Here is a 26,553-nt window from a genome sequence, read left to right on the forward strand (position 1 = left end):
AAAGAAGAAAGATGAAGAAGTTCAAGTCACTCTCTCAGTCAGGTGGTCAAAGGGAGTTCATCCGCAGAAATATAAATCAGAACTGCAGAAAGTTCTTCAGATTTGGTTCAGCAACAACAAAGAATTCAAAGGAGACTGCACAGTTTTAGATGCTAAAGATGGGAGCGCTGTGGTCCGTCTCAAACCCTTGCCAGGTATAGTATGAATTTCTAAGGTACAGTTAAATCGCACAAATATTACTGACAACAATGTTCTTTTCTTTTCTTTCTTTTGGAGGTAAATTCATTTTGTGTTTGTCTTCTTTTTCAGCCGCGAGTGAGCTTCAGAAACTGATTGGACAAACACTGACCAAGAAATATAAGAAAGTAGTCAAAATACTGTCTGTTAGTGTGACACCGCTGGAGACACAAATACCAGAGGATGCTCCTATGAACCTTCCTCTTTCATACGTGTCAGAGCCACAAGATGTATGTACTGTGTAGTAAATCAGTAGGAATGAACTACATTGAAAATGAATGCTTTTTACTAAATTAATACATTGTTTTTTATGACTTTATCACAGAACAAAGATGAAGTTCAAGTCACTCTCTCAGTCAAGTGGTCAGAGGGAGTTCAACTGCAGAAATATAGATCAGAACTGCAGAAAGTTCTTCAGATTTGGTTCAACAACAACAAAGAATTCAAAGGAAAATGCAACGTTATAAATGCTAAAGATGGGAGCGCTGTGGTCCATCTCAAACCCGCTCTAGGTATAGTATGAATTTCTAAGGTACAGTTAAATCGCACAAATATTACTGACAACAATGTTCTTTTCTTTTCTTTCTTTTGGAGGTAAATTCATTTTGTGTTTGTCTTCTTTTTCAGCCGCGAGTGAGCTTCAGAAACTGAGTGGACAAACACTGACCAACAAAGATAAGAAAGTAGTCACAATACTCTCTGTTAGTGTGACACCGCTGGAGACACAAATACCAGAGGATGCTCCTATGAACCTTCCTCTTTCATACGTGTCAGAGCCTCAAGATGTATGTACTGTGTAGTAAATCAGTAGGAATGAACTACATTGAAAATGAATGCTTTTTACTAAATTAATACATTGTTTTGTATTCAGGAGCAAGTGCAACTGGGGGAGCAGAGTAGTGCAGCTTCCACAGCAGGAGAGGAGACATGTTCTGTCCCAGTGGGCCTTTTCTGGTACGTGAACCACATCTACAAAGAGGAAATGAACCGTATAGTGAAAGAGAACGGAGTTAAAATGGAGGCAGAAGTAAAGGTGACATTTCAAGCCAACCGGAAAGATGCAGGCCCACAAAAAGCTCTCAACGAGTTCATTAGCCTTGTCCAGAAGTGCTTAGGTGAATCAGATGGCTCCCCTATTCCTCTCAAGAACGTAGATCCAGAAGAGTGGAAGAACGTGCTGAAAATCGCCCAGACGAAGGAGATCAAGCTTTTGCTTACTGTATCCTCTGAAGAAATGACCGCATGTGGGCCAATGCAGAGTCAAGATGCCATCAAAAAGTCCCTAAGTGCAGCAATAAGTACCAGCACTTCTGTTGGAGAGTCTACCTGGGCGTCTCAAGACACAATGCTGAACACGAGCATCAAAGACCCTCTCGTCAGTACTGGACTAACCATGGAGGAGAGCTACTGGAAGCTGATGACGACTTCCTTCAGTGAGCAGGTAGCTAAGATCAAAACCAAGTTCGGTACATATATATATATATTATATTCTATTATCATATTGCATTGCAACTACGTCATCAACGCTATGTAAAACTGTAACGTAGGCTAATTAAAGCAATGCTAGTTTAGTGACTAAAACATTACCTCTAATACCATATACTGTACTATGACCTCCAGTGTCATATACAGAACATTCAAAAAACAAAAGTGACAAGTGACCACTGGCACAGTTTTTTCTGATTTGAAACTGTGCCAGTGGTGTCGTCCACTTTCTATTTTTAGAACAAACCATTTTCTAACCAGACCTTTTAAGCTGAATGATGAGGAGGATTTTGGGCTATCTTGCCTATTAATACAATGATGTTAACTAACATGTTTTCAGCCTCTGATGACTTCATCAAAGAACAAAGATGAAGTTCAAGTCACTCTCTCAGTCAAGTGGTCAGAGGGAGTTCAACCGCAGAAATCTAAAACAGAACTGGAGAAAGTTCTTCAGAGTTGGGCCAACAACAACAAAGAATTCGATGGAGACTGCACAGTTTTAAGTGTCTCGGAAGATGGGAGCGCTGTGGTCCATTTCAAACCCGCTCCAGGTATAGTATGAATTTCTAAGGTACAGTTAAATCACACAAATATTACTGACAACAATGTAAATTCATTTTGTGTTTGTCTTCTTTTTCAGCTGTGTGTGTGCTTCAGAAACTGTGTGGACAAACACTGACTAAGAAAGATAAGAAAGTAGTCACAATACTCTCTGTTAGTCTGACACCGCTGGAGACACAAGTACCAGAGGATGCTCCTATGAACCTTCCTCCTTCATACGTGTCAGAGCCTCAAGATGTATGTACTGTGTAGTAAATCAGTAGAAATGAACTACATTGAAAATGAATGCTTTTTACTAAATTAATACATTGTTTTGTATTCAGGAGCAAGTGCAACTGGGGCAGCAGAGTAGTGCAGCTTCCACAGCAGGAGAGGAGACATGTTCTGTCCCAGTGGGCCTTTTCTGGTACGTGAACCACATCTACAAAGAGGAAATGAACCGTATAGTGAAAGAGAACGGAGTTAAAATGGAGGCAGAAGTAAAGGTGACATTTCAAGCTGACCGTAAAGATGCAGGCCCACAAAAAGCTCTCAACGAGTTCATTAGCCTTGTCCAGAAGTGCTTAGGTGAATCAGATGGCCCTCCTATTCCTCTCAAGAACGTAGATCCAGAAGAGTGGATGAACGTGCTGAAAATCGCCCAGACGAAGGAGATCAAGCTTTTGCTTACTGTATCCTCTGAAGAAATGACCGCATGTGGGCCAATGCAGAGTCAAGATGCCATCAAAAAGTCCCTAAGTGCAGCAATAAGTACCAGCACTTCTGTCGGAGAATCTACCTGGGCGTCTCAAGACACAATGGTGAACATTGGCACGAACATCAAAGACCCTCTCGTCAGTACTGGACTAACCATGGAGGAGAGCTACTGGAAGCTGATGACAACTTCCTTCAGTGAGCAGGTAGCTAAGATCAAAACCAAGTTCGGCGTCGACTTTAAAGAATCAGGCGTCAGCCAAGGCAAAGTCAAAGTCAAAGCTTGCTACAAAAGCTCTGGAGGAAACGCGTCAATGGAGAGCCACGCTGTCAGAGCTCTCCTTCATCTGTACCAGAAGATCGCCACAGTCAAGATGCCATCAAAAAGTCCTTAAAGGCAACAAGTACCAGCACTTCTGTTGGAGAGTCTCGTTCATTTATGTGAGAGTCACAAGATGTATGTACTGTGTAGTAAATCAGAAGGAATTAATTACATTGAAAATTAATGAATCAATTGATTTTGTGTATATTTGCAAAGATTTCGGATCAGATTCAATGCTGTTTGTTTGAAGATGGTATAACAATAATAAAAAGATTTTGCACATCTCACTTTTTGCCTTTGTGGATTTGTTTTTGGGAGTTAGATTTAAACAGTTATATTTAGGATTTTCTTATAAATTGTATTTCAAAGTCTACTGTTTAGCCTACTTTTCAATATTATATTTATTGTTTTTTTGTTTCATTTTGAAACAACAGAACAAACATTCACAAATGTCCCCAATAATAACCTTCTTGGTACAAAGAAACTTAACAAACCTAATATTAATATAAAATAAGCCAGTATAGATACAGGAAAAACATATTATATAAAAAAAATAGATAAATAAGTAAAAAACAAGTAAAAAAAAAAAAAAAAGTTTAAAAACAATAAAATAAAATAAAATCTATTTATATATACATATATACATACATACACATATATGCACATGCAGTATATACACATACAAAAACACATATACATATAATCAATTAAAAAAAAGTGTAGCCTACTTTTACACATGAATGGCAAAAGTAGTTTGAATCTTACCAGTCTAAATGTAATTACAGTTAGGGTGTTGTCTGTGTTTTATTTATTTATGTATTTTTTTTTGTTTTGTTTTGATTTTTTTTTTTGTTTTCTCTACTTTTCCTTTCACTACTTATGTTCTTTGTATTTGCTTGTCTCCATTTGTGTTTGCCCTTTATTAGTTCCTAGTATTGTCTGTTTTTGTTGATATATATAAAAAATGAGGCATGATGCACACCCCACAGAAGTCTGTATTTCTGACATGCACATGCTTCTTAATAAAAATATTTGAAACGGAAAATGTAATTACAGATATCTAAAATTAGAGTTTTACCTAGTCAAAATAGAATGAGGGATATCTTGAATGAGAGTTTTGACTAGGTAAAATAACGTTGCAGATATCTCTAATGAACATCCTGTCTAGCTATTAAATGTTAGGGCGTCTTGCCATATGACCATATATGGATACTAACACGGTGACGCACTAGATGTGGGCGGGGCTTCCTGCAGGCTCCAGACAGTATAGCTCCTCTGTCTCTCTTGGAGCTACTTTCACTTTCCTTTACCAGGAAGAAGCAGCGTTTAAAGTTAAGAGCAAGGCGAAGGTAAGTCGACTCTTATGCGTCATAACTTCATATTTTACTTGCTGTATGTTTGTTCAAACATTATACACAAAGTTAGAGACACAACGTTGTGTTAAAAGTGCAGGAAATGAGAGGAATGGAAGGCAAAGTTAAAGCCCATCAAAGTTAGCTTTAGCATGTCGTAACCGAAAGTGGAGTCGAGCGATAGCATTTCTTTTTAACAATATCTCGACATTTGACAGTTTTTATATATTAAAAAAATACACCAATCACACAATTAGTTAGTTGTTTGAACTCAAACAAACACTGCTGTCATCTGTGTCACAGTTGTTTTGCTCTGTGTTTCAGGAAGAAGACTGTCAACATGTCAGGCAATGATACAGAGGAGCCCATGGAGGTGAGTAGCTCTATCAGCCAACTTAAAGGTCCCATATTGTAAAATAAGTGAGATTTTCATGTCTTTTTTATTTTAAAGCAGGTTGAAGTGCTATATAAATACTGTGAAAGTATAGAAACGCTCAATCCATGGAGAAATACACACAGCCCGTATTCAGAAACCATCATTTTGTGATGTCACAAACCTACGATATATATAGACAAACTAGCTACTTTTTTCAATATTTGGCAAAACTATACAGTGGGTGCTGGCAGCCATAAACAAACTAAAAAAAAGTTTGTCAACACACTTCCATCCACGTATACACACACAAAGCTGTGTAACCATACTTCATTTGTTTCCAAGACATTAGCTTAAAGGTCCTATATCGTAAAAAAAAGTGATTTTCATGTCTTTTTTTATTAAAAAAGCAGGTAGAAGTGCTATATAAATACTGTGAAAGTATCAAAACGCTCAATCCATGGAGAAATACACACAGCCCATATTCAGAAACTGTGCCTTTGAAACAAGCTGTCAGGATTTCTGTAATTTTGTGATGTCACCAACCTACGATATATATAGACCATTTCACAGTTTTAAACATAATCATTCTAAAGTCCCAGTTTATTTCTGGTTGCAGTGTATGTGAATGACATCACCTGACAGGAAGTAAACAGGAATCAAAGCTGTTGCCTAGCAACTCAATTCCGTTGGAATTCCACTGAACTGAGCTAAGACAGTGTTTTTCTGACAGCGTAAAAACAGGCATATTCATTCAGGCAGAGTTGGAGGAAAATAAAGTTTTTTTGAACATTACAGCATGTAAACATGTTCTAGTAGAAACACAAAATACAAGTATGAACCTGAAAATGAGCACGATATTGGACCTTTAAACTAATGTTGAACAACAGAACAGTATGAAGTACAACTGTAAAAGGAGCTGTGGTAATAATATTAATGTGTAATATTTAGCCTACAGTGACTGTGCTCATTTTTAAAAAAATGTTTGTGTTTTAAAGTGTTAATTACCTCAATTGATTTTTTTTTAATTTAAATATCCTGTAGTGGTCTGTGGTCAATGATGTTCAGCAGCCTTCAACATCTCCCAAATCTATTGAGGTAGGTGTGTGTGTGTGTGTGTGTGTGTGTGTGTGTGTGTGTGTGCGTTCAGTAACTTCAATCAGTCTGGTGGAAGTCCAGTTTTTATTTTAAAACTGGTGCACAGTGATTTTTTTTTATCCATTTTTTTTTATAAACTATAAACTGATTTATAGAAAATCCAGGTCGAGTTCCAGCAGACCTGTACTGTTTTTCTGTAAGTGTAATATGAGGGTACTTGAAAGTGAAAGTATGAACATGAAGGCACAAGTTCCGAGGATAAACTTGTCCCTAATAACAACAGCCTGTTGCTCTTTGCTGTGTCAAGGTTGTCTGCTTAGTAGAGTTGTAATGGGTTGTCATAGCTGTGAACTGTTCAAGTATGAACCTGAAAATGAGCACGATATTGGACCTTTAAACTAATGTTGAACAACAGAACAGTATGAAGTACAACTGTTAAAGGAGCTGTGGTAATAATATTAATGTGTAATATTTAGCCTACAGTGAATGTGCTCATTTTAAAAAATGTTTGTGTTTTCAAGTGTTTATTACCTCAATTGATTTTTTTTTAATTTAAATATCCTGTAGTGCTCTGAGGGCAATGATATTCAACAGCCTTCAACATTTCTCAAGTCTATTGAGGTAGGTGTGTGTGAGTGAGTCCAGTTTTTATTTTAAAACTGGCGCAGAGTGATATTTTTTATCCATTTCCAAGACATGCACAGTTTTTATAATCTGAAAATCCAGGTCGAGTTCCAGCAGACCTGTACGGTTTTTCTGTATGTGAAAGTGAAAGTATGAAAATGAAGGCACAAGTTCCAAGGATAGACTTGTCCCTAATAACAACAGCCTGTTGCTCTTTGCTGTGTCAAGGTTGTCTGCTTAGTAGAGTTGTAATGGGTTGTCACAGCTGTGAGCTGTGTCTTATGATTGTTAATAATTAACATATATAGTAGGTGTGTGACAGAGCAGCAAAGCTGCTCCTGTCTGGACCTTTAAACCTGCAATAGGCAGAAATGTTTTTGGCATCATTGGGAAAAAAAATCCATAATAACCTTTCAGCATATTGTATTCAAGTGTTCTGAGAGAAAACTAGACTTCTGCGCCTCCTCATGGCTCTGTTTTCAGGCTTTAAAAAATCTGACCAATCACAGGTCATTTCAGAGAGATAGAGCGTTCCTATTGGCTGTGCTCCAGCTGGTGGGCAGTGCTTTGTATTTCCTCAACAGATCTCGACATGACTGCCGGGTCACAAACTTTTTCATTTTACAGCTAAACAGTACAGTACAAGATGTTTCTGATATCATTTGAGGTGAGAAATAGTCATTACAGTAACAGAATGTTGATTCATATTTGATCAGCGCTGCCTAGTTTGACCGTTTGATCGGAGTTTGAGAGTGATTGACAGCTGCTCAGAGACGACAGGCTCCAGATCAGCTCTGATTGGCTGTTTTCCTCTGGTCTGTGAAATTTTGCAGATGCTTGTACACCAGCAGACACAGGAGGACACTGGAGAACACCAGAAGACACCGGAGTACACCGGAATACACCAGAGGACACAGGAGGACACTGGAGTACACCAGAGGACACCGGAGTACACCGGAATACACCAGAGGACACCGGCGGACACCGGAATACACCAGAGGACACAGGAGGACACCGGAGTACACCTGAGGACACCAGAGGAAACCGGAGGACACCGGAGTACACCGGAGTACACCGGAGTACACCGGAGGACACTGGAGGACATCGGAGGACACCGGAGGACACCGAAGGACACAGAGGCACGATTGTTTTCAGCTTATCTGTCTCATGCACTACTGTCAGGATATAGTGACCGTTTTATAAAAATAACTTTTTTTAATCATAATTGCTCCAATCTCACCTACTGCTGCTTTTTAACTCACACACACTCACTCACTTATGTCAGTTTTTTTCAATAACGTAGATCAGTAAACATACGTGGTATGATAACCGTCAATTTTAATACCACGGTATACCGTGATGCCGTTACAACCATACTGCTTAGGTCAGGGGTGCACACACTTTTTCAGCATGCGAGCTCTTATAAAATGACCAAGTCAAAATGATCTACCTACTATAAAAATGCAAAACATATATTTATTTATAAATATATTGAGTATTCTTTATATGTACAATATATGTTGGTGTACCTTGCATAACTGCATGAACCCATATTGTACAATATAACTCTGTACATTTTTTGTCATTACCTTACTCTGATGACTTGCACTGAATGGAATCAGCCAGGGATGCATAGTCCGGACAGTAGCTGCTGATAGCCAGCCTCAAGCACACTTCCAAATGATCATCAGTCAAGGTGGAACGGTATTTGGACTTAATAATCTTCATGTGGGAAAAGGCTAACTCGCATAAATAAGTGGAGCCGAATAATGCAGTCAAGGAGGTAGCACATTTCCTCATGTTGAGGTACTTTTCCTCTGTGAGTAAGTTCCAGAACTGTCCATGAGCCCTGGACTTAAGCTGAATGTCAGCTTGTAGTGTCAAAATCTCATCCTCCACTCCAGATGAGTTCAGGTGAAACAGTGTTGCAATTTTTGATGCGAGTGAATCAGCCTCAGCATCTTCCCGAAAAGGGTAGCACATGAATGTAGCGACTGGCTCCAGTAAAACAAAGCCTTGAAAGCGTCTGTCAAACTCTGACAGACAGTTCTCAATCTGCTCTGATAGGCTGACGTCTATTTTTTAATTTTTTTTTTTTTTAATTTTTTTTTTGAATGCCATGCGATCTACCCACACTACCTTTGCGATCGACTGGTAGATCGCGATCGACGTATTGGGCACCCCTGGCTTAGGTCATATTCTATTCTATTATCTAATTAAAGCAATGCTAGTTTAGTGACTAAAACATTACCTCTAATACCATATACTGTACTATGACCTCCAGTGTCATATACAGAACATTCAAAAAACAAAAGTGACAAGTGACCACTGGCACAGTTTTTTCTGTTTTTGAAACTGTGCCAGTGATGTCATCCACTTTCTATTTTTAGAACAAACCATTTTCTAACCAGACCTTTTAAGCTGAATGGTAAGGAGGATTTTGTGCTATCTTGCCTGTTAATACAATGATGTTAACTAACATGTTTTCAGGCTCTGATGACTTCATCAAAGAAGAAAGATGAAGAAGTTCAAGTCACTCTCTCAGTCAAGTGGTCAGATGGAGTTCAACCGGAGAAATATAAATCAGAACTGCAGAAAGTTCTTCAGAGTTGGGCCAACAACAACAAAGAATTCGATGGAGACTGCACAGTTATAAATGCTAAAGATGGGAGCGCTGTGGTCCGTCTCAAAACCGCTCCAGGTACAGTATGAATTTCTAAGGTACAGTTAAATCGCACAAATATTACTGACAACAATGTTCTTTTCTTTTCTTTCTTTTGGAGGTAAATTCATTTTGTGTTTGTCTTCTTTTTCAGCCGTGAGTGAGCTTCAGAAACTGAGTGGACAAACACTGACCTACAAAGACAAAGATAAAGCAGTCACAATACTCTCTGTTAGTCTGACACCGCTGGAGACACAAGTACCAGAGGATGCTCCTATGAACCTTCCTCCTTCATACGTGTCGGAGCCACAAAATGTATGTACTGTGTAGTAAATCAGTAGAAATGAACTACATTGAAAATGAATGCTTACTAAATTCATACATTGTTTTGTATTCAGGAGCAAGTGCAACTGAGGGAGCAGAGTAGTGCAGCTTCCACAGCAGGAGAGGAGACATGTTTTGTCCCAGTGGCCCATTTCTGGTACTTGAACCACATCTACAAAGAGGAAATGAACCGTATAGTAAAAGACAACGGAGTTAAAATGGAGGCAGAAGTAAAGGTGACATTTCAAGCCGACCGGAAAGATGCAGGCCCACAAAAAGCTCTCAACGAGTTCATTAGCCTTGTCCAGAAGTGCTTAGGTGAATCAGATGGCTCCCTTATTCCTCTCAAGAACGTAGATCCAGAAGAGTGGAAGGACGTGCTGAAAATCGCCCAGACGAAGGAGAACAAGCTTTTGCTTACTGTATCCTCTGAAGAAATGACCGCATGTGGGCCAATGCAGAGTCAAGATGCCATCAAAAAGTCCCTAAGTGCAGCAATAAGTACCAGCACTTCTGTCGGAGAGTCTACCTGGGCGTCTCAAGACACAAAGCTGAACACGAGCATCAAAGACCCTCTCGTCAGTAGTGGACTAACCATGGAGGAGAGCTACTGGAAGCTGATGACGACTTCCTTCAGTGAGCAGGTAGCTAAGATCAAAACCAAGTTCGGCGTCGACTTTAAAGAATCAGGCGTCAGCCAAGGCAAAGTCAAAGTCAAAGCTTGCTACAAAAGCTCTGGAGGAAACGCGTCAATGGAGAGCCACGCTGTCAGAGCTCTCCTTCATCTGTACCAGAAGATCGCCACATCACCTATGAGGCTCCCCCAGTACCACGGTGCCACCGGGTTCAACGGCTCGCTGTCAGAGGGAGCCGCCGGTGGACCTGTGTCGAATGGACAACCGGGATACAGCGCCGATGCACCCGCAGGAGGCGGAGCAGCAGCAGCAGGAGGAGACGATAAAGACGAAACCTGTCCTATATGCATGGACACATTTACCAATAAGAAACAGCTCAAGTGCAAACATGAATTTTGTGAAGAATGCCTGAAACGTTCAACGGAAACCATGGGACCCACCTGTCCTGTTTGCAAAGATATGTTTGGTGTGATGGAGGGAGACCAGCCAGACGGAAAAATGACGTGGTGTTATGGTAACTCATCCCTCGAAGGATTCTCAGGCTGCGGCACTATAACCATCAACTATAATATTGAAAGTGGAACGCAGACGGTAAATGCCTTCATTTGTATATTTGGAGTCAGTGGGCCTTGTGCAAGAACATTTTCATATTCTTCTCTAAACTTTCTCTTACTTTTTTGTCGTACCGTGGGCTCGTACGAGTTCAGCAAACGCTCCTAACTTCAGATAACTGCGTAAATGACCCGCGTAAACATGATGAATGCCACCTGTGCGTAAATGAGCATGCGTTCACGAGAATTATGAACGCCCCAATGATACCATATAAGGCCACGCGTCCTGCCCCATTCATCGGCCTCTGCCAATATATCAGTACGGCGACACGCTCTCTTCCAAGGGCCGTACGTGTTAAGGCCATGGATGTATTAAGAGAACTGGATATAGCGTTGGAGGCGGGCTCCCGTTCATTCCTATGAGATTTTCTCAGTGGATTATGAAGCCAAAATGGCTCGACTGCCGAGTGATAAAGTACCCGGATCATCCGGCGATCTTCCACATCCATTGGGCCTATAGAGAAGATTTTTGGGCCCAATGGCATCACGTGACGGACACGGAAGTTGTAGTATTTGTAGAATTTGCCTCAAAGCGCTCTTCCTGGGGGCTTGGCTAAGGCATCCAAAAGAAATAAGTCAGCCACACTTACCGTTGACCTTATTATATACAGAGACAAATTAGTGGAGAGAGGGGAGCCCACAGCCGGCCTTTTAAACCACTCGCTTGAAGGCTGCATGGATTCACCGACACACTCACACACAATCAATCAATCACTCAGCCAAGCTCACCTGCAGCTCGTCAAACACACACACACACGCAAACACAGCAGAGAGCACATTAGAGCACACACACAAATACAGAGATAAATGTTCATACATCTGGGTGGTAACATGAGGATATCGTTAGGCTATATGAATACATTTAGAGTTTTATTATAATTCAATTGTCAAACAGAATAATGACAACATAATTATGAAGTGTAATTTATAAAGGATTTTCAAACTCAAAATTGCTTAAAAATAATGAAACATACAATCTATTAGTGAAAAACCTTTGACAACAGCAGAATAACTGCACACGACTCCTCTGACAGGTCTGGACCATCATCATCATAATTGTGTTCGTACATAAGAGAAAATTTAAAATACGAGAAAACTCGTAAATGCGTTCTCCTAAATCACTCAGAACGACTCTGTTCGTACGAAGGGTTCTTGCATGAGGCCCATTGTGTCAATTTTGTAACTTCTATGTTAATTTCTGACTTGGTTCTCATGTTTCATTCTCATTTTGCAGGAAAAGCATTCAAATCCTGGACAGCACTATTATGGTATTAGCAGAACAGCATATCTGCCTGACAACAAAGAGGGCAAAGAAGTGCTGCGCCTGCTGAAGAAAGCGTTTGACCAGAAGCTCATTTTCACTGTCGGCACATCCAGAACGACTGGGAGGGACAACCAGGTGACCTGGAACGACATCCACCACAAGACCTCACCGTCTGGTGGAGCAGAATGGTAAGATAGCCAAAGCTCTTCGTTCTTTTTAAGGGGAGACAACACAGGCAAAAACAGAGTTTTTCATGCACAAATCAATTTTGAGATTTTTTGGGCTAATTTTCTTCCATAACATGTCTTCTTTCAGACTAGTGGAATGAAAACATCCAAAATACACATTTAGGTGTTTATTTTACTACTTTGTCTATTTGCGTCTGTAGATTTCTCCTAAATTCACCAAAAGTTAGCATTAGATAATGCCTCATTTGCATATTTAAACATAACATTTCAGAAAACTTGTAATACAAAAAATAATTATCTTAGTGTAAGTAGTCAACTGGAGAAGTTTCATGCTGATATCTATTAGTTAACATTTTTTGTACCCTATTTATGTGTAGTGTCTTGCAAAACGTATGGAATTTTAAAATCCATATCTTTAAAGGTCATTTTCTCAAAATGAGGTTTTTCCTCAGACTCTGAGCCAGAAATCTCCACTTCAGTAGCACTTACATACACCAAACCTCCCGGTTTCATTCCTGTCTATATTCTGAAAGTTTTTTACAGAGGGGTTTGTTCATAAATCATTCATAGCCTGATTTATAGAACATTTTATTCCTGAAAACATGGCAAAAATTATCTTTTTTATGGCTGTTGACAGTATTTTTTTATCTATGGAGTGATAAAAAAAGATATAAAAAAAAATCTCTGTAAAATCCTTTGTCTCTAATATGTCAACAAAGTTAAACAAGAATTTTTAACCTGGCTGTTCGGGTGACCAAATCGGTGAGGGCTGGAGACGAGGGACATTTAGACATTGGACATGAGGTAACCAGAATCAGGGACAGAGAGCCAGGAAATTGTTTTAGATGAGTTTCCCCTTTGACATCATCAAGTGGTGTAGTTTAGAAGACACACTGGATGAAGCCAGGGGAACAGGTCTGGCTGGTAGCAGGGCAAACACAAATGTTCTTCCTCTTCCCCTCCTACTTATAAGAGCACTGATTATGTACAGATTGAGCTCACCTTCGCCTCGTGGCCTCTGAACAGCACAGGTGAGCCTGTGGCTCCTCTCTGAGCTCATCAGGATGATGGCACACATGAAACAGTTTCTAACACTGACTTTATCCAATGAATGTCAGATTTCTGTTCCGTGTAATGTATGCAAATTAGCACATATTTCATAAAATACCTCATTTGCATATTTAAACATACGATTTCAGAAAACGGCAACACTTTAACACTCAGCAACATTTTACAGGACCGCAAATTTCATGGTAATTAGGTGAAAATTAGCACGTACCCTATTTGAAATTTCTTTGGAATTACTGCCAAATAACCACAATATTTACCTCAAAATATTACATTATTATAAAAATACAAAATATTACATTATAAAATTACAAAATATTACATTATTATAAACATTATTTAATAATTATATGCTAAAATAGCATATAATGGTTAAAATAGGGCCCTTAGGCTTGAGAAGCGGCTGTGCGCTGCTCTTCATCGAAGGTGGAAAACCAAAACTAATAGAAGACACTTCTGATCAGACACAAATCTCACCATTGTGTGACTTATTGTCTACACAAATGTGACCTGGTAGCTCATGTAATGATTCAGGGAGATTATTTTAAGAAATATCAAATATTTGCTAATTATTATCTATTTATCAGCAGACATGGAAATAAAGCATATCAATTAACTTTGTATTCTTTTCATGGAAATGTATTAAATAAATTACCAGCTACTGGGAAGTAGCGGAATATAATTATTAAATAATGTTTTTAATAAAGTAATATTTTGAGGTAAATATTGGGGTAGTTTGGCAGTAATTCCAAAAAAAATTTAAAGAGGTTACTTGCTAATTTTCACCTTATTACCATGAAATTTGCGGACCTGTAAAATAAAATGTTACCCAGAAAACTTATAATACAAAAAATAATTGACTTAATGTAAGTAGTCAACTGGGGAAGTTTCATGGTGATATCTATTATTTTGGGGGTGTGTCTGTATATTCTTTTTTGATGTCTAGTCCACTGAAATGTTAAAGTTATATATTAACACTTGTTCATACTGTGTTTCCACAGTTTCGGGTATCCTGACCCGAACTACCTGAGCAGAGTCCGGGATGAGCTCAAGGCTAAAGGCGTCGAGTGAAGACTTCGATACAAACTGGATGAGGAGAGTTGGTTTCACACAAAAAAAATTAAGATGATTATGCAAAACAAGCAATCACTGAATGCACATACTGTTGTATACAAAACAATGTTTCTCTTCTTCTCTTATAATGTTTCATATTATCAGTAAGGGTCACTTTGAGGTGCACTAGACAGCATTTATAGTTTAAGATTTCAACATGTATTATCTTCACTTATTAATCATAACTTTCTTTGACAGAGGATTTCCTAAATTTTTTTGTTGATTGATACATTTTCTCAACTTCTAACAGCATAAGAATGACATTTGCATAAATAAATTGAACTTTATATGTAAAGTAAAGATGATTTGATTTACTGTTTAACTGCCTAATAAATGATTAAATCAGCCCACTTTGACTCACAATAGTCTTCACTTTATCAGCACACACTGTGAAAATAAAACACAAAACACATCGGCTTGTTTTCTGTACAATTTTTAAAATTTTATTTATAACAATATCTGTTATTTAGTTTGTAAAGTACTCCAGCAAAAATTAAACATTATTCTCTTTCCAGAAGAAAGTCTGAGCCTCCATGCATCGTGTACTATAAAAGCTATGTGTCATTTTTCATTAGAAAAAAAACAAAACAAGGACTAAATTAAAAAAACAATTCTGAAAATGCATGTATGATTTTGCAAAAATGTTCTTTAGGTAAAATGATTGTACTTCTCTCTCTCAATTAAAGACGAAACATATACAACAGCATAAAATAACACTTGCTGACAGGTAAGCAAAATAAAAACTTGTTATTGTAGTTACATTAAAGATTGGTGTTACTTTTTCCACATGCATTAAGATATGGCTGACACATTTCTGACAGGAAGCAGCATTTTGAGACAGAGGCTGAGCGTAAGGACGTGTCAGAGCGACCAGAATGGTAGCATTAGCAGCAGCAGGGCACAGAGGAGAGTGAGAGATCAGAAAGAGAAATGCTGAAGACCAAAATGAACATAATGCACTTAAGACTGAGTCATTACAAAACTGTGAACAAACGTACAGACTTTGATCCTCTAAAGGTAGAAAGATTAATCTACTCACAAAGCCAGATGGATGCTATCTGGTCTTTACAAAAAAAAAAAATGGACTGGAGAAATAAACGACAAATCATTTTTTTCCTTCGATTTTTTTACCATAATTGCAGCCTCCCTTTCCTTCTGAAGGAAGACCCTTGTAACAGACACTAAACGGTGCAGACATGACACTATCCACCTCTTTCCATCTGTAATCTCCACCCACCACTCCGCCTGGAATGTTTAACCCACGACCAACTTCCTCCAACTCCAATAATCACACACCAGAAACGCCTCTCATCCTCTCACTTCAGCAACACAGGAGCTCCAACTGTCACACCATGTGATAAAAACAAACATACCTGTTGTGCATCTCACGGCATCAAGCCTACAGTATACACTATACCGCAAAAATGTGAATTCTGTGCAAGGAAGACAACACAATCATTTCATGAGCATTGTTCTCTGAGAAGAAATTATGTGGAAATACTGTAGTTGCCATCCGGTACTGACATTTTACATGTGCTATACACAAACGGTGCTATCACGAATCCGTCTCACACAATCCTGCTGAGGAAACTCCAGCAAAGACAACATTATGTACCGATTTAGAAAACTTTGAGTTTTGCCTTTCCCGCTCAAAGTCAACACAAACAACAAACAGTTGGCACTGGTGAAATGGAACAATGTTTTTTTCTTTTCTATACAATTCATACAAAAATAAAAAATTAAAATTGCTCCGATGATAGCATCTTTTCTTCTGATTTTTCTTGTTTCCATTTCATTTTGCACAGAGGTAGTGGCTATTTAGGTAAAGGGTAAGGGACAAAGTGTAAATTAAAAATCTCTCATAGAAAATGTTATTCATTTTTGACCAGAGGAATCTCAAAAGAACAAAATATAATACTGCAATCACATACAAAAGTAGTCCTTCATTTTTGTACATTTTATACAGTGTTCACACTTTTTATCAATTTTTCTCTCACACTTTTTTATCGATTTTTTTTTTGTTTGTTTTTGTTTTTCTTTAAAAGGCAAGAAGAGGGTGTGTGTTTGGAATAGCGTGATCCAGGCCAACGGACCGTCTATGTCAGGGGGTCCACGAGGGGCTCCTCGTCTCCGCGTGATAGCAACTCCTTCTTCTCGTCTGTGCTGGCCAGAGAGTTGCGGCTGTTGTGTGCTCCCATGTACAGAGTGGCATATACCGGGTTTGTGAAGTTGGTGGGCTGAAAAAGGGACAAAAAGCATCCATAAGATATGATATATAACACTTTATAATAACCATCATTAATAAAAGGTAAATTGATCGTTTATGAAACTTAAGTTAATAAGTTAAGCATATTTTTTTATGCTAAATGCAGTACCTGTGTGTGTTTCTGGACAGGATTTGTCATTGTTTTGTGTTGTTCATTGATTTCTAATAATAAATATAAACATGCATTTGCATAAAGCAAGCATATTTGTCCACTCCCATGTTGATAAATATCTGACAAATCTCCCTCTAAGGTACATTTTGAGCAGATACAAAATGTGCGATTAATTGTGATTAATCATGTAATATCATGTGATTAAATATTTTAATCGATTGACAGCCCTAGTTAATAGTTATTTTACTGTTAACAAACAATGAAATGAGAATTAATAATGTTTCCTAATAATTATTAATGCTATAATTTACATTATTTTAACAGTTTATTGTTGCACACCTTATAACACTTTATAAACTATATTAAGTATTTGTTCATGGTTAATAAATGGTTTGTAAACCATTAAGAAATTGTTTGTAAAACATATATAAACACAGATATTTTTAACACTTTGTTAATGGTTAGTAAATGGTTTGTAAAGCATCTATAAACATTATTTGGATGACTATTATAAAGTTGTAACTGATGATTTTAATACTTTGTAAAGCATCTATAAACATTTTATAGATTTTTTTTTGACACAAAAACGGTCCGCCAGAGTCCGACATCAGAATCACGCCCATAGCAACGGTCTGTTATACATAGCAACGGTCTGCTATAAAGAAAGAACAGGCCGTAGAACGCCGTGATTGACCAATCAGAATCGAGTATTCAACAATAATATGTGCACGTGTAATAATATGTTATAATGTGTGCAACAATAAACTGATAATAAATAGTTACTAATATAATCAGAATATAATTGTTATCCTCTCTTAACAGCTATGATACAATATATAATTTATAAACTATTTATTTCATATTATACAAACTAATGATAAAATAACAGAAATTATACTATTACTAATGTCTGTTTGTTAACAGTAAAATAACTATTAACTAAGGTTTAATTAAGTCATCAATTTACCATTCATTAATGATGATTATTATAAAGTGTGACGGATATATGTGTGCAGAGACTACAACGTGTGCATACTGTATATAAGCATGCCTGGTATTGTTCTCTACCTTGTCTGGGTCCAGCGTGAAGTCTGCGTCTAGCAGCTCCCCGGCGTCGTCATCCGGCTCGCCCTCGTAGATCTTGTAGGCCGGGTTTCCAATCTCAACATTCATGGCCCCGTTGGTCATCCTTTGGTGCTGGAAGCCCTTGGCCCTACACGAAATATGAACAGAATAGTCATACCTTTGCGTCTGACTCAAGGTTATACGAGCCTAAACGGTGCAAGCGGGGACACAGCCACATTATGAAGGGAGGGAAGAGGCGTCACATGACTCTCACCACCATCCAGGCTGAGGGAACTAAGCCACGGCACAGGCACCAACACCAAACCCAGCATTCATGTAGCCCACGACAGATCCAGACACAGAGGACCTGGATACAGGACTGATAATCTATCTTTTAAGACCACAATAGATCCTCTTAAAATATGTCTGCCTTGTCTATGGTATCTACCTCTAAGTAAATGCTGGATTTTTCACGTTGCATTTTCCAATCTGAGCTTGGAAGAATGCTGCCACTCCGTCCATCTCTCGCAATGAGAGACACTACCACAATACAAACCACAGCACAGTACAGTACAGGAAGTACAACATGGCACAATATGATGGACAACGGTATGACGGATCTACAGCACTGGCTAGTGCATACAGACAGATCTATTCAATGCATCTCTTCAATAGATCTGCCCTGGAGACGCTCTGAAGGAGGCCAGTTAAACAGGAGAGACGCTGTAGGAGCGGGATGAACTACAGCTCCCATGAACGTCTGAGAGAATGGTGCCACATTCACCACAGGACCAAACACTGCACAGCAACCAAGACTTATGGGTACGGGAGAGGACAGAGAGAGAGAGAGAAAGCGTCAGGATGCAGAACTGAATGAGGGCATGGAAGGAAAGAGTAACCCTGGCAACCGTTACCGCAAGCGTCTGGAGCCGGTTTTGCCGAGCCGGCTAGACCTGAGGAGCAGAAGAGATGCCATTACAGAGAGGAGAGGGGAAAGTGCAGACGGAAGAAAGGACAGAAGGAAGAGGAAGGAAGAGGGAATACAAAGGCAAAAAGAGGTCTTGACTGTTTTAAATGAGTGTGTTCACTCACCCTCTCATCCTTCTTCTATACCAGAACAACGCTCCTGCAGCCAGCAGAACCAGCAGCAACAGCAGCAGCACAGGGATCACTATGGAGGCTGTGCCTACACACACAAACACACACAAACACACACAAACATAAGAATGGGGCCCCCTAGAAAGTTCTGCTTGCAGCATTGAGCGTTGTCGAGAACCGCTGTACGGCTGCTTGTACCCGCCAAATGTGAAGTTGAATGGATGAATAGTTCTTGAGATGTGTGAAGGGCAGTCATACATACACAGACAGAGAATACTTCCTTTATAGTTAAATCAGTGGTTCCCAAACTGGGGGGCGGGACCCCTAAGGGGAGCCCAGAATTATAAAAGGGGGGGCACGGCAAGGCTAAATATTAATGATGCATGGTAGGTACTGCACTGGCCTGCAAAAGGGGGGCCTTGCAGAAAAGCTTTGAGAACGACTGAGTTAAATGATGCTGCTACAGCACCACCTTTTGGCCAAATGACACCGAATTTGTCACTCAAATGTCAACCAAATGTGGTCAGAATAGCAAAAAGCATTCAGGAGATATGACATTTTTTTGTAATATAAGACCCGCCCACAGCATTTGAGCTAATTTTGAGGGCCAGCTATAGCAAAACTGTATGGAACATCAACAATCTGAAAAAATAACTTTTTCCGGCTTGGTCCGGAGATCAAAATGTGTAGGAGTAATAGCACAAAATTAGATTTGCACAAAATTCAAAATGGCAGAAAAGATGCAAATGGGCGTGGCTCATATAGATAGATTTGTCTGGACCCACAAAATCCAGGGAAAAAAATTGTTTCTGAGACTTCTGGTTCAAAAGTTACAGGCCAACACCTTAAGTTCATTTTTAAAGCGCCACCATCTGGCTAAATTGCACCACATTTGCACTCCCTTGGGTCCTGAGCAATACACCCGCCAAGTGTGAAGTCGATCGGATGAGCACACAGACGGACGACAGATCGACAGAGTCCTCGCTTTATAGTTAGATGGGAGAAGAGTCAACTTACGTCCGCCTGACCCTGAGGCGCTGTCGCCGGTGGCTACAGCCTCACAGCGATGCCCCGCCCAGCCAGATGAACATCTACACACACACACAAGAAGAGAGGAAATAGACATATGCATGTACGCAATGACACATTGGAGATATTCAAACTCAAATGATAACAATTATGGATGAAAACACTGCAGCTCACCTGCACTCTGGGAGACCGCTGGCGGCGTTTATAGAGCACTGGCCGTTTGCACAGTACTCGTTAGTATCACATGTGTAACAGCTGGGCTGGACTCTTCCATTTGTGCAGCTGTAGGAGACAGACGGGACAGATTGTGAGTAGCGACGACAAAGACTAGACAACGTGTTGCACGTGTAAGTTTGTATGTGTTGAGTAAATGATGTGTCTTACCGGCAGGTGAAGTCCCCTGTCGATGTGAAACCGTTGCTGGGGATACACTCGCCGTCACGACAATAGTGACACCTGTCAATCTCACATGTGGTGCCGGTGTACTGAGGCAGACAGCGGCACTTTTTGGAGCCACTTTCAGTCTGTAGACATGTCCCTTTGTTCAGGCAATGGCCTTCACAGCTTCCTGCTCACACACACACATGTACATGTAAGGGCACTGATTACTGTGTATTTGAACATTTATAAACTTTCATGTCGGTTAGATAGGGGCAACACTCACTGTACTGGCACTGGTCGCCCAGGAAGTCGGCGGGGCAGCGGCAGGTTGGCTGGTTCCCGACACTGACTGAACAGTTGCCTCCATTTTTGCAGTAATTCTTACAGGTGTGCAGGTTACAGTTTGGCCCTGTAAAGCCCGTCAGGCATCGACAGGTAGGAGAACCTGTGGGAGGAAACACATATGAAGGGATAAATAGATGGAAGGCTAAACAGGGATGATGAGAGAGAAGAATGTGTCGTATTACTGGCCAACAGAAACATAAATGTGGCTTGCAAAGCCATACTTTAGCCTATATAGAGTTACTCAAACTTTGTATTCAAAGGGGAACTTTGGTATTTTTCAACCTGGACCCCATGTTTTTGTGCCTAACTGACTAATAAGGACAACAATTTATGAAATTGGTCTAGTATTGAGGGATAACACTGTAACTGGCAGCTGCTCACAGGCTGTCATTTACCTCCACTAAAAGTGCTTGTTTTTGCCATGACCGGCTCTGATTGTTATTATAAATGTCTGACAACATTATGGAAAGAGTCTCGCTCGAGGAGAACTCTCGTTGTGAAATCTGGCGAGTTGACGTGTTGCCGGAAGACAACGGTGGAATAGTGGAATACATCCATGTGTTGGAGTAAAGAAAGCGTAGCTAAGTGTTATCTAAAAGATTTTCAACGTCATGGCTGAATGTTTAGATGATTTCGACAATGTGGATGAGGTCTTTGAATTCGATGGCCGCCCGTATTTATTTGAGCCAGAGTATACGAATATTCAGATTTCACAACGAGACTTCTCCTTGTGCGGGACTTGGACACAATAACAAACACACTGGATGAAATGAAAGGTAAGAAAAACGTCTAATTTCTCACTTATAATAACAATCTAGCAAACTTAAAAATAACAATTTGAGCCTTTCAATGGCACAAACAAACACTTTTAGTGAACGTTACATTGACGCTGCTCACTTGCTCTCGCAGCTCGTTACACAGCTGCTGGTTAAAGTGTTATCCCTCAATACTGGACCAATATGCCCTTTTCACAGCAGCCACTTTGACATGTCATTGCAGGGTAAACACCGGTGTAATTAATCACATTAACTGTTCGCCCTGTTTCATTTAGAAGAGATGCAGATAAATAAAATGGGACTATTCATTTCATCAATTACACCTGTGTTTACGCTGTTATGACATGTCAGAATGGCTGCTGTGAAAAGGGCCTATTTAAAAAATTGTTACCCCCATTAGTCACTCAGACACAAACACACGGGGAAATAGCTTGAAAAAACAATACTAAAGTAACCCTTTAACTTTAATTATCTTATACTGTACAAGCAAAAGACAGATGACACAAAAAATGCCAAAACCAGCTTGCAATGTCCAGATGTTACCTGTAGGGGAAGGTGTGCATGTGCCTCCGTTCTTGCAGTAGTCCCTGCACTGGTCAATCTCACATCGGTCTCCTCCATAATTAGGCTGGCAGCGACACTTGGGCTGCTTGTGGGCATTCAGGAAGCAGCTGCCTCCGTTCATACACTGAACCAAGCAGGGACCGCTGGGAGGAGCTGCAGATGATGGAAGTCATACACAATGAGTTCGGATACAGGTGTGTGTGTGTGTGTGTGTTCTGTGTCTGGTAGTGTGTATTACTCACAGATAGGAGACAGCGTGGGAGTGGGCAGCTCCACACATGTGCCGTTGTCCAGCGTGCGTCCATTGGGACAGATGCAGACTGGTCCGCTGGGGCTCAGCAGACACAGCCATTCACATTTCTTCCTGTCGCAGGGATTAATCACTGACAAAGACGGAGAGAGAGAACCAGTATTAAAAAAACAGGAACTAGGCATCTCTTCTTCACTGTCCTTGTTTTCTACTCACTCTCGGGCTGCTTGTAGCGGTGGTACAAAGATATATCGGTGGCGTGGTTCATGCCAGTTGTCAGGTTCTCAATGGGGCCTCTGCCAAACTTATTCACTCGGAAGACGTAGTTGTTGATGTAGGTGACGCCGTAGATGTAGTCCTCGAAGATGTCGATGCTGAAGGGGTGATGGATCTCTGAGTAGAGACAGAGGAGGCATGTTAAGGAAGCTTCACACAGACAGTATACATGCTAAAATACACATCATTGCATTGTCCACCCACAAAGACTGATCATTGGTATGGATTACAACATGTATGGATTACAGTATGTGCCACTCAACTGTTCTTAATGCTGTTTACAGCCACGACCACATCGCTGCCATTCAGCCTCACACTGCAGATCACGGAGAGCTTAGCATCAGCCCAGAACAGACGTTCGTTGAAGAAGTCCACCGCTAGACCTGTACGGGGAGAGAGAAAGAGAGAGAAAGAGAGAGAGAGATGGAGAAAGATAGCGAGAGAGCAGTGTTAGAAAGGTTTGAAAGATTAAAGATTCACACTTTGTATTTAGAATAGAGCAGATGATTCATCCTCATCCTCCACACTCTACCATAAATAAATGACATGGAACTTTCTGTTATGCTGGTTTTCACATTACCATACCGCACTACTCTCATTCCCACTATAAACCAAAGTCTCTCTAGCTATATACAGTATGTATGTATGTATATATGTATATAAGTAACTGTATATATTGTTTTATTCTATTTCATTTTATCCATTCTAATTTAAGTATTTGTATATGTGTGTTGTGTGAAGGGGCTACAACTTACATTTCATTGTGCAACCCTGTGTTATAAAAATGACAAATAAATGAACCTTGTAACCTTGTAAGGAGAATAAGGGTGGGGGAAAAATCGATACAGCATAGTATTGCGATATTTAATAATAATTAATAATAATATTGTATCAATACACGGCCGTCAAATATCGATCTTTTATTATATAAACTACTAACTTCTTAACATTCCAACGGCTATTCTGTCTCTCAGGTTGTAGCGGGCTCAGACTTTAAGCTGGAGTGAAAAAACCTAAGGAATCGATTGGTACCATGTCATGTTGGCTTGTCGGGAAGAACGCTAAATAACGCTTCAAAGTTGCGCTAAAATTTGGTGAGGAAAACTGGCATGGCCATTTTCAAAGGGGTCCCTTGACCTCTAACCTCTGAGATGAACAGAGTGAAAACTGTATCTTATTAGATAAAACAGATGTTGACAAACTGCCTCATTTGCAGTTGAAAAAAGGTAATAAATCGTTATATATCTTATCGCAATACTCAGCATATCACAAAAGGTTTAAAATCGCATTGTAGATCGTATCATGACTTAAGTATCGTGATAACATCGTATCGTGGGGCCTCTGGTGTTTCCCACCCCTAAAGGAGAAGTATTTATGTCTGCGTGTGCATGTTTTACCAGTCGGCCACTGGATGTTTTCCTCCACCAGCGTCTCTCTCATCGTTCCGTCCATAGCAGCTGTTTCAATCTTGGGATGGTTCCCCCAGTCTGCCCAGTACATTTTCCTAATGAACGACATGGAAAAGCTCCATTAATGATGCTGTTACCACAATCAAATCAACATTTTTTCTAAAAGTAGCTCATTTTTCCTGTGTCATCACGCCCCGGTCTCCCAAGACCCGCTCACCCTCTCTGGGGGTCAACCACAATGGCATAAGGCTCATCGATCATGCCGGAGATGAGGGTTTTGCGGTGGCGTCCTCCAGTTAGCTGGGCCACCTCGATGACGTCTCTACCAGAGTCGGTCCAGTACAAGTTCCCTGCCACCCAGTCCACAGCGATGCCACGGGGCATCTTCAGATCAGGGATCTGAACACAGAGAGACGGAGAAACAGCAATGAGACCCTCCAAAATTGGACGCAACTGCCCTGTCTTGTTTGTGTTTACATCATATGCACGCACAAGCACATATACACATGCTTACCTCCACGTTCGTGACCCTCGATTCACTTTGGCGTCGGTTGCGGTTGCTATTGGGGGAGGAGGAGGAAGATGGCAAATCATAGGAGGAGATCCGCCCCGTGTGCCAGTTTGTCCAGTAAATGCGGTTCTCCTTGATATGCAGGTCCATGGCATCAATGCGCACGTTGGCATCGCCCTGGAAGACCTGTTCATAGCGCCAGTTTGGCATGGAAGGGTCCAGGCTACGGATCTCGCTGTCGTCGGCGATGTAGAGCACTTGTCTCGGAGCTGGGGGTGCAGAGGGAATTATGTCAGGCCGGGAAAAGGACAAACCGATCATTGTAGTAGAGCAGAGATGTGAGAAATGAAGGCATGAAAAATTCAGTGGACACACAGTACATACAGAAGCTTGGAAAGCTAAGATGCGTCATTTTTTGGTGGAAGTACTCACCATCAGCCTTGCAGGTGTCATTGATTCTGGTGAAGTACTTATGGCAGCTGCACTTGTGGGAACCCTTAGTGTTGTTGCAGATGTGGGAACACACTCCGAACTGCGTACACTCGTTCTTATCTGTGAAACACCCCGAGGCCACATGATCCTCATTACACATAAAGTCTTGTAGAGCAGATTGTGACCCCCCAAACACGAGAAGACACGTGCAAAATGGAGCATAGGGCAGAGAAATCCGTACCTTCACATCTGTTTCGTCCGTTGGACTTGAAGCCGGGTTTGCAGGAGCAGAAAGAGTCGGTGCCGTTCACCAGGCAGTGAGCTTCATCTCCATCTCCACACACCGTCCTGTTACTGCGGCAGTCATTCAGCACCGTGTCTGCAAGCACAGGAACAGGTCACTCAAGCATTCACACCCGACAGCCTCGCAGAATTTACATTAACACATCCATACTGTGACACAACACACCTTTCTTGTTGCAGTTCATTTCATCAGAGCCGTAGTCCTCGCAGTCATTGAAGTAGTTGCAGCGCAGGACAGAGCTGATGCAACGGCCATTAGAGCACTGGAACTCGTCTTTCTGACATACTGGTGTGGGAGGAGGTGCTGCTGGAGGAGTACAGGGGTCACAGAGAGGTCATTACCTTCATTACGTGCACAAGTCATCCCGATCCATGACTTAGGAGTCCTATCCTATTGCAATTTAGAGTGCTTTCACACCTGTAGTTCGGTTCATTTGGTCCGGACCAAGGGAAAAAATTATACATTATTGCGTTTTAGTTCTGGTTCAGTTCCTGTTCACTCTGACTTTTTACAAATGGACTAAGAGGAGTAAACATGAAGACAGACTGACAAGTAACTTGTTGATTGGGCAGTTGTGGCGATTATCATCCTGCATCATCAGGATCCACCGGGGGAAATCAGATTCTGGTGACTGACAGAAGTTTATGCAGCATTTTAACGCTCCCAGATGACTGGTGCGAACGCATAGTCCGAGTGTCGGGGAGCGCATGATCAGCGTACTGTGGGATCGTTGACACACTTTTTAATGGAGTTAATGAATTGACAAAGTGCAGAGTCGGATACAGGCACAGCAGTTTTATCCACACTGACATGGTTTTAAATACAGATCACTTCCTGAACAGATTTCACGATCAGCACATGAGTTCATTTGTAGTTTAGCTTTTGAAATCGTGCTAAAATCAAATATCTGCTATCATAAAATCCTGTAGTTTGTTTGTTTGCTTTCACAACACAAACAAACCACACTAGTGTCCACTTGGACCATCTTTTCAGGTGGTCTTGGTTCAGTTATTTAGTCTGCACCAGAGTCTGATTGACAGCTTTCACACCAGCTCAAATGAACTGTACTAACCAGGTAAATAGACCTGAAGTTGTTTTAACCAAACCAAACAGGTTAGGTGTGAA

The 26,553-nt window shown here is 40.5% G+C and overlaps 2 protein-coding genes across 8 annotated transcripts in view; one reads left to right on the plus strand and one right to left on the minus strand.

Annotated features, from left to right (window-relative positions):
* The first annotated feature begins 358 nt into the window (after nt 1-358).
* On the plus strand, nt 359-14,960 carry LOC119485776. Its single transcript, XM_037765533.1, has 14 exons — nt 359-467; nt 563-749; nt 865-1,022; nt 1,109-1,678; nt 2,063-2,273; nt 2,363-2,520; nt 2,607-3,370; nt 4,954-5,023; nt 7,495-7,884; nt 9,236-9,446; nt 9,562-9,722; nt 9,806-10,957; nt 12,212-12,429; nt 14,499-14,960. Exons 1-14 carry the CDS (start codon nt 429-431, stop codon nt 14,566-14,568), a joined length of 4,359 nt encoding a protein of 1,452 aa, XP_037621461.1. The 5' UTR covers nt 359-428; the 3' UTR covers nt 14,569-14,960.
* A 70-nt stretch (nt 14,961-15,030) lies between these two features.
* LOC119490457 (low-density lipoprotein receptor-related protein 1-like) overlaps nt 15,031-26,553 on the minus strand; it is a 115,820-nt gene continuing 104,297 nt past the window's right edge. For 2 of the 7 annotated variants that reach the window (XM_037773885.1, XM_037773866.1), the window contains exons 73-90: nt 25,594-25,731; nt 25,366-25,503; nt 25,125-25,244; nt 24,696-24,961; nt 24,399-24,580; nt 24,170-24,276; nt 23,036-23,155; nt 22,713-22,889; nt 22,489-22,629; nt 22,226-22,399; nt 20,845-21,006; nt 20,565-20,748; nt 20,355-20,462; nt 20,169-20,242; nt 19,146-19,239; nt 18,968-19,006; nt 18,057-18,201; nt 15,031-16,847 (exon numbers count right to left, since the gene is read on the minus strand). In XM_037773885.1, the coding sequence (XP_037629813.1) occupies nt 16,707-16,847; nt 18,057-18,201; nt 18,968-19,006; nt 19,146-19,239; nt 20,169-20,242; nt 20,355-20,462; nt 20,565-20,748; nt 20,845-21,006; nt 22,226-22,399; nt 22,489-22,629; nt 22,713-22,889; nt 23,036-23,155; nt 24,170-24,276; nt 24,399-24,580; nt 24,696-24,961; nt 25,125-25,244; nt 25,366-25,503; nt 25,594-25,731 (2,510 nt within the window). In that variant the 3' untranslated portion in view covers nt 15,031-16,706. Of the gene's footprint in view, nt 16,848-18,056; nt 18,202-18,967; nt 19,007-19,145; nt 19,240-20,168; nt 20,243-20,354; nt 20,463-20,564; nt 20,749-20,844; nt 21,007-22,225; nt 22,400-22,488; nt 22,630-22,712; nt 22,890-23,035; nt 23,156-24,169; nt 24,277-24,398; nt 24,581-24,695; nt 24,962-25,124; nt 25,245-25,365; nt 25,504-25,593; nt 25,735-26,553 lie in introns of all 7 variants that reach the window. The other 5 variants (XM_037773876.1, XM_037773857.1, XM_037773905.1 and 2 more) reach the window with 3 other exon arrangements.

This window comes from Sebastes umbrosus, chromosome 1, assembly GCF_015220745.1.
Source record: "Sebastes umbrosus isolate fSebUmb1 chromosome 1, fSebUmb1.pri, whole genome shotgun sequence".
In the NCBI taxonomy this organism is placed as follows: domain Eukaryota; kingdom Metazoa; phylum Chordata; class Actinopteri; order Perciformes; family Sebastidae; genus Sebastes; species Sebastes umbrosus.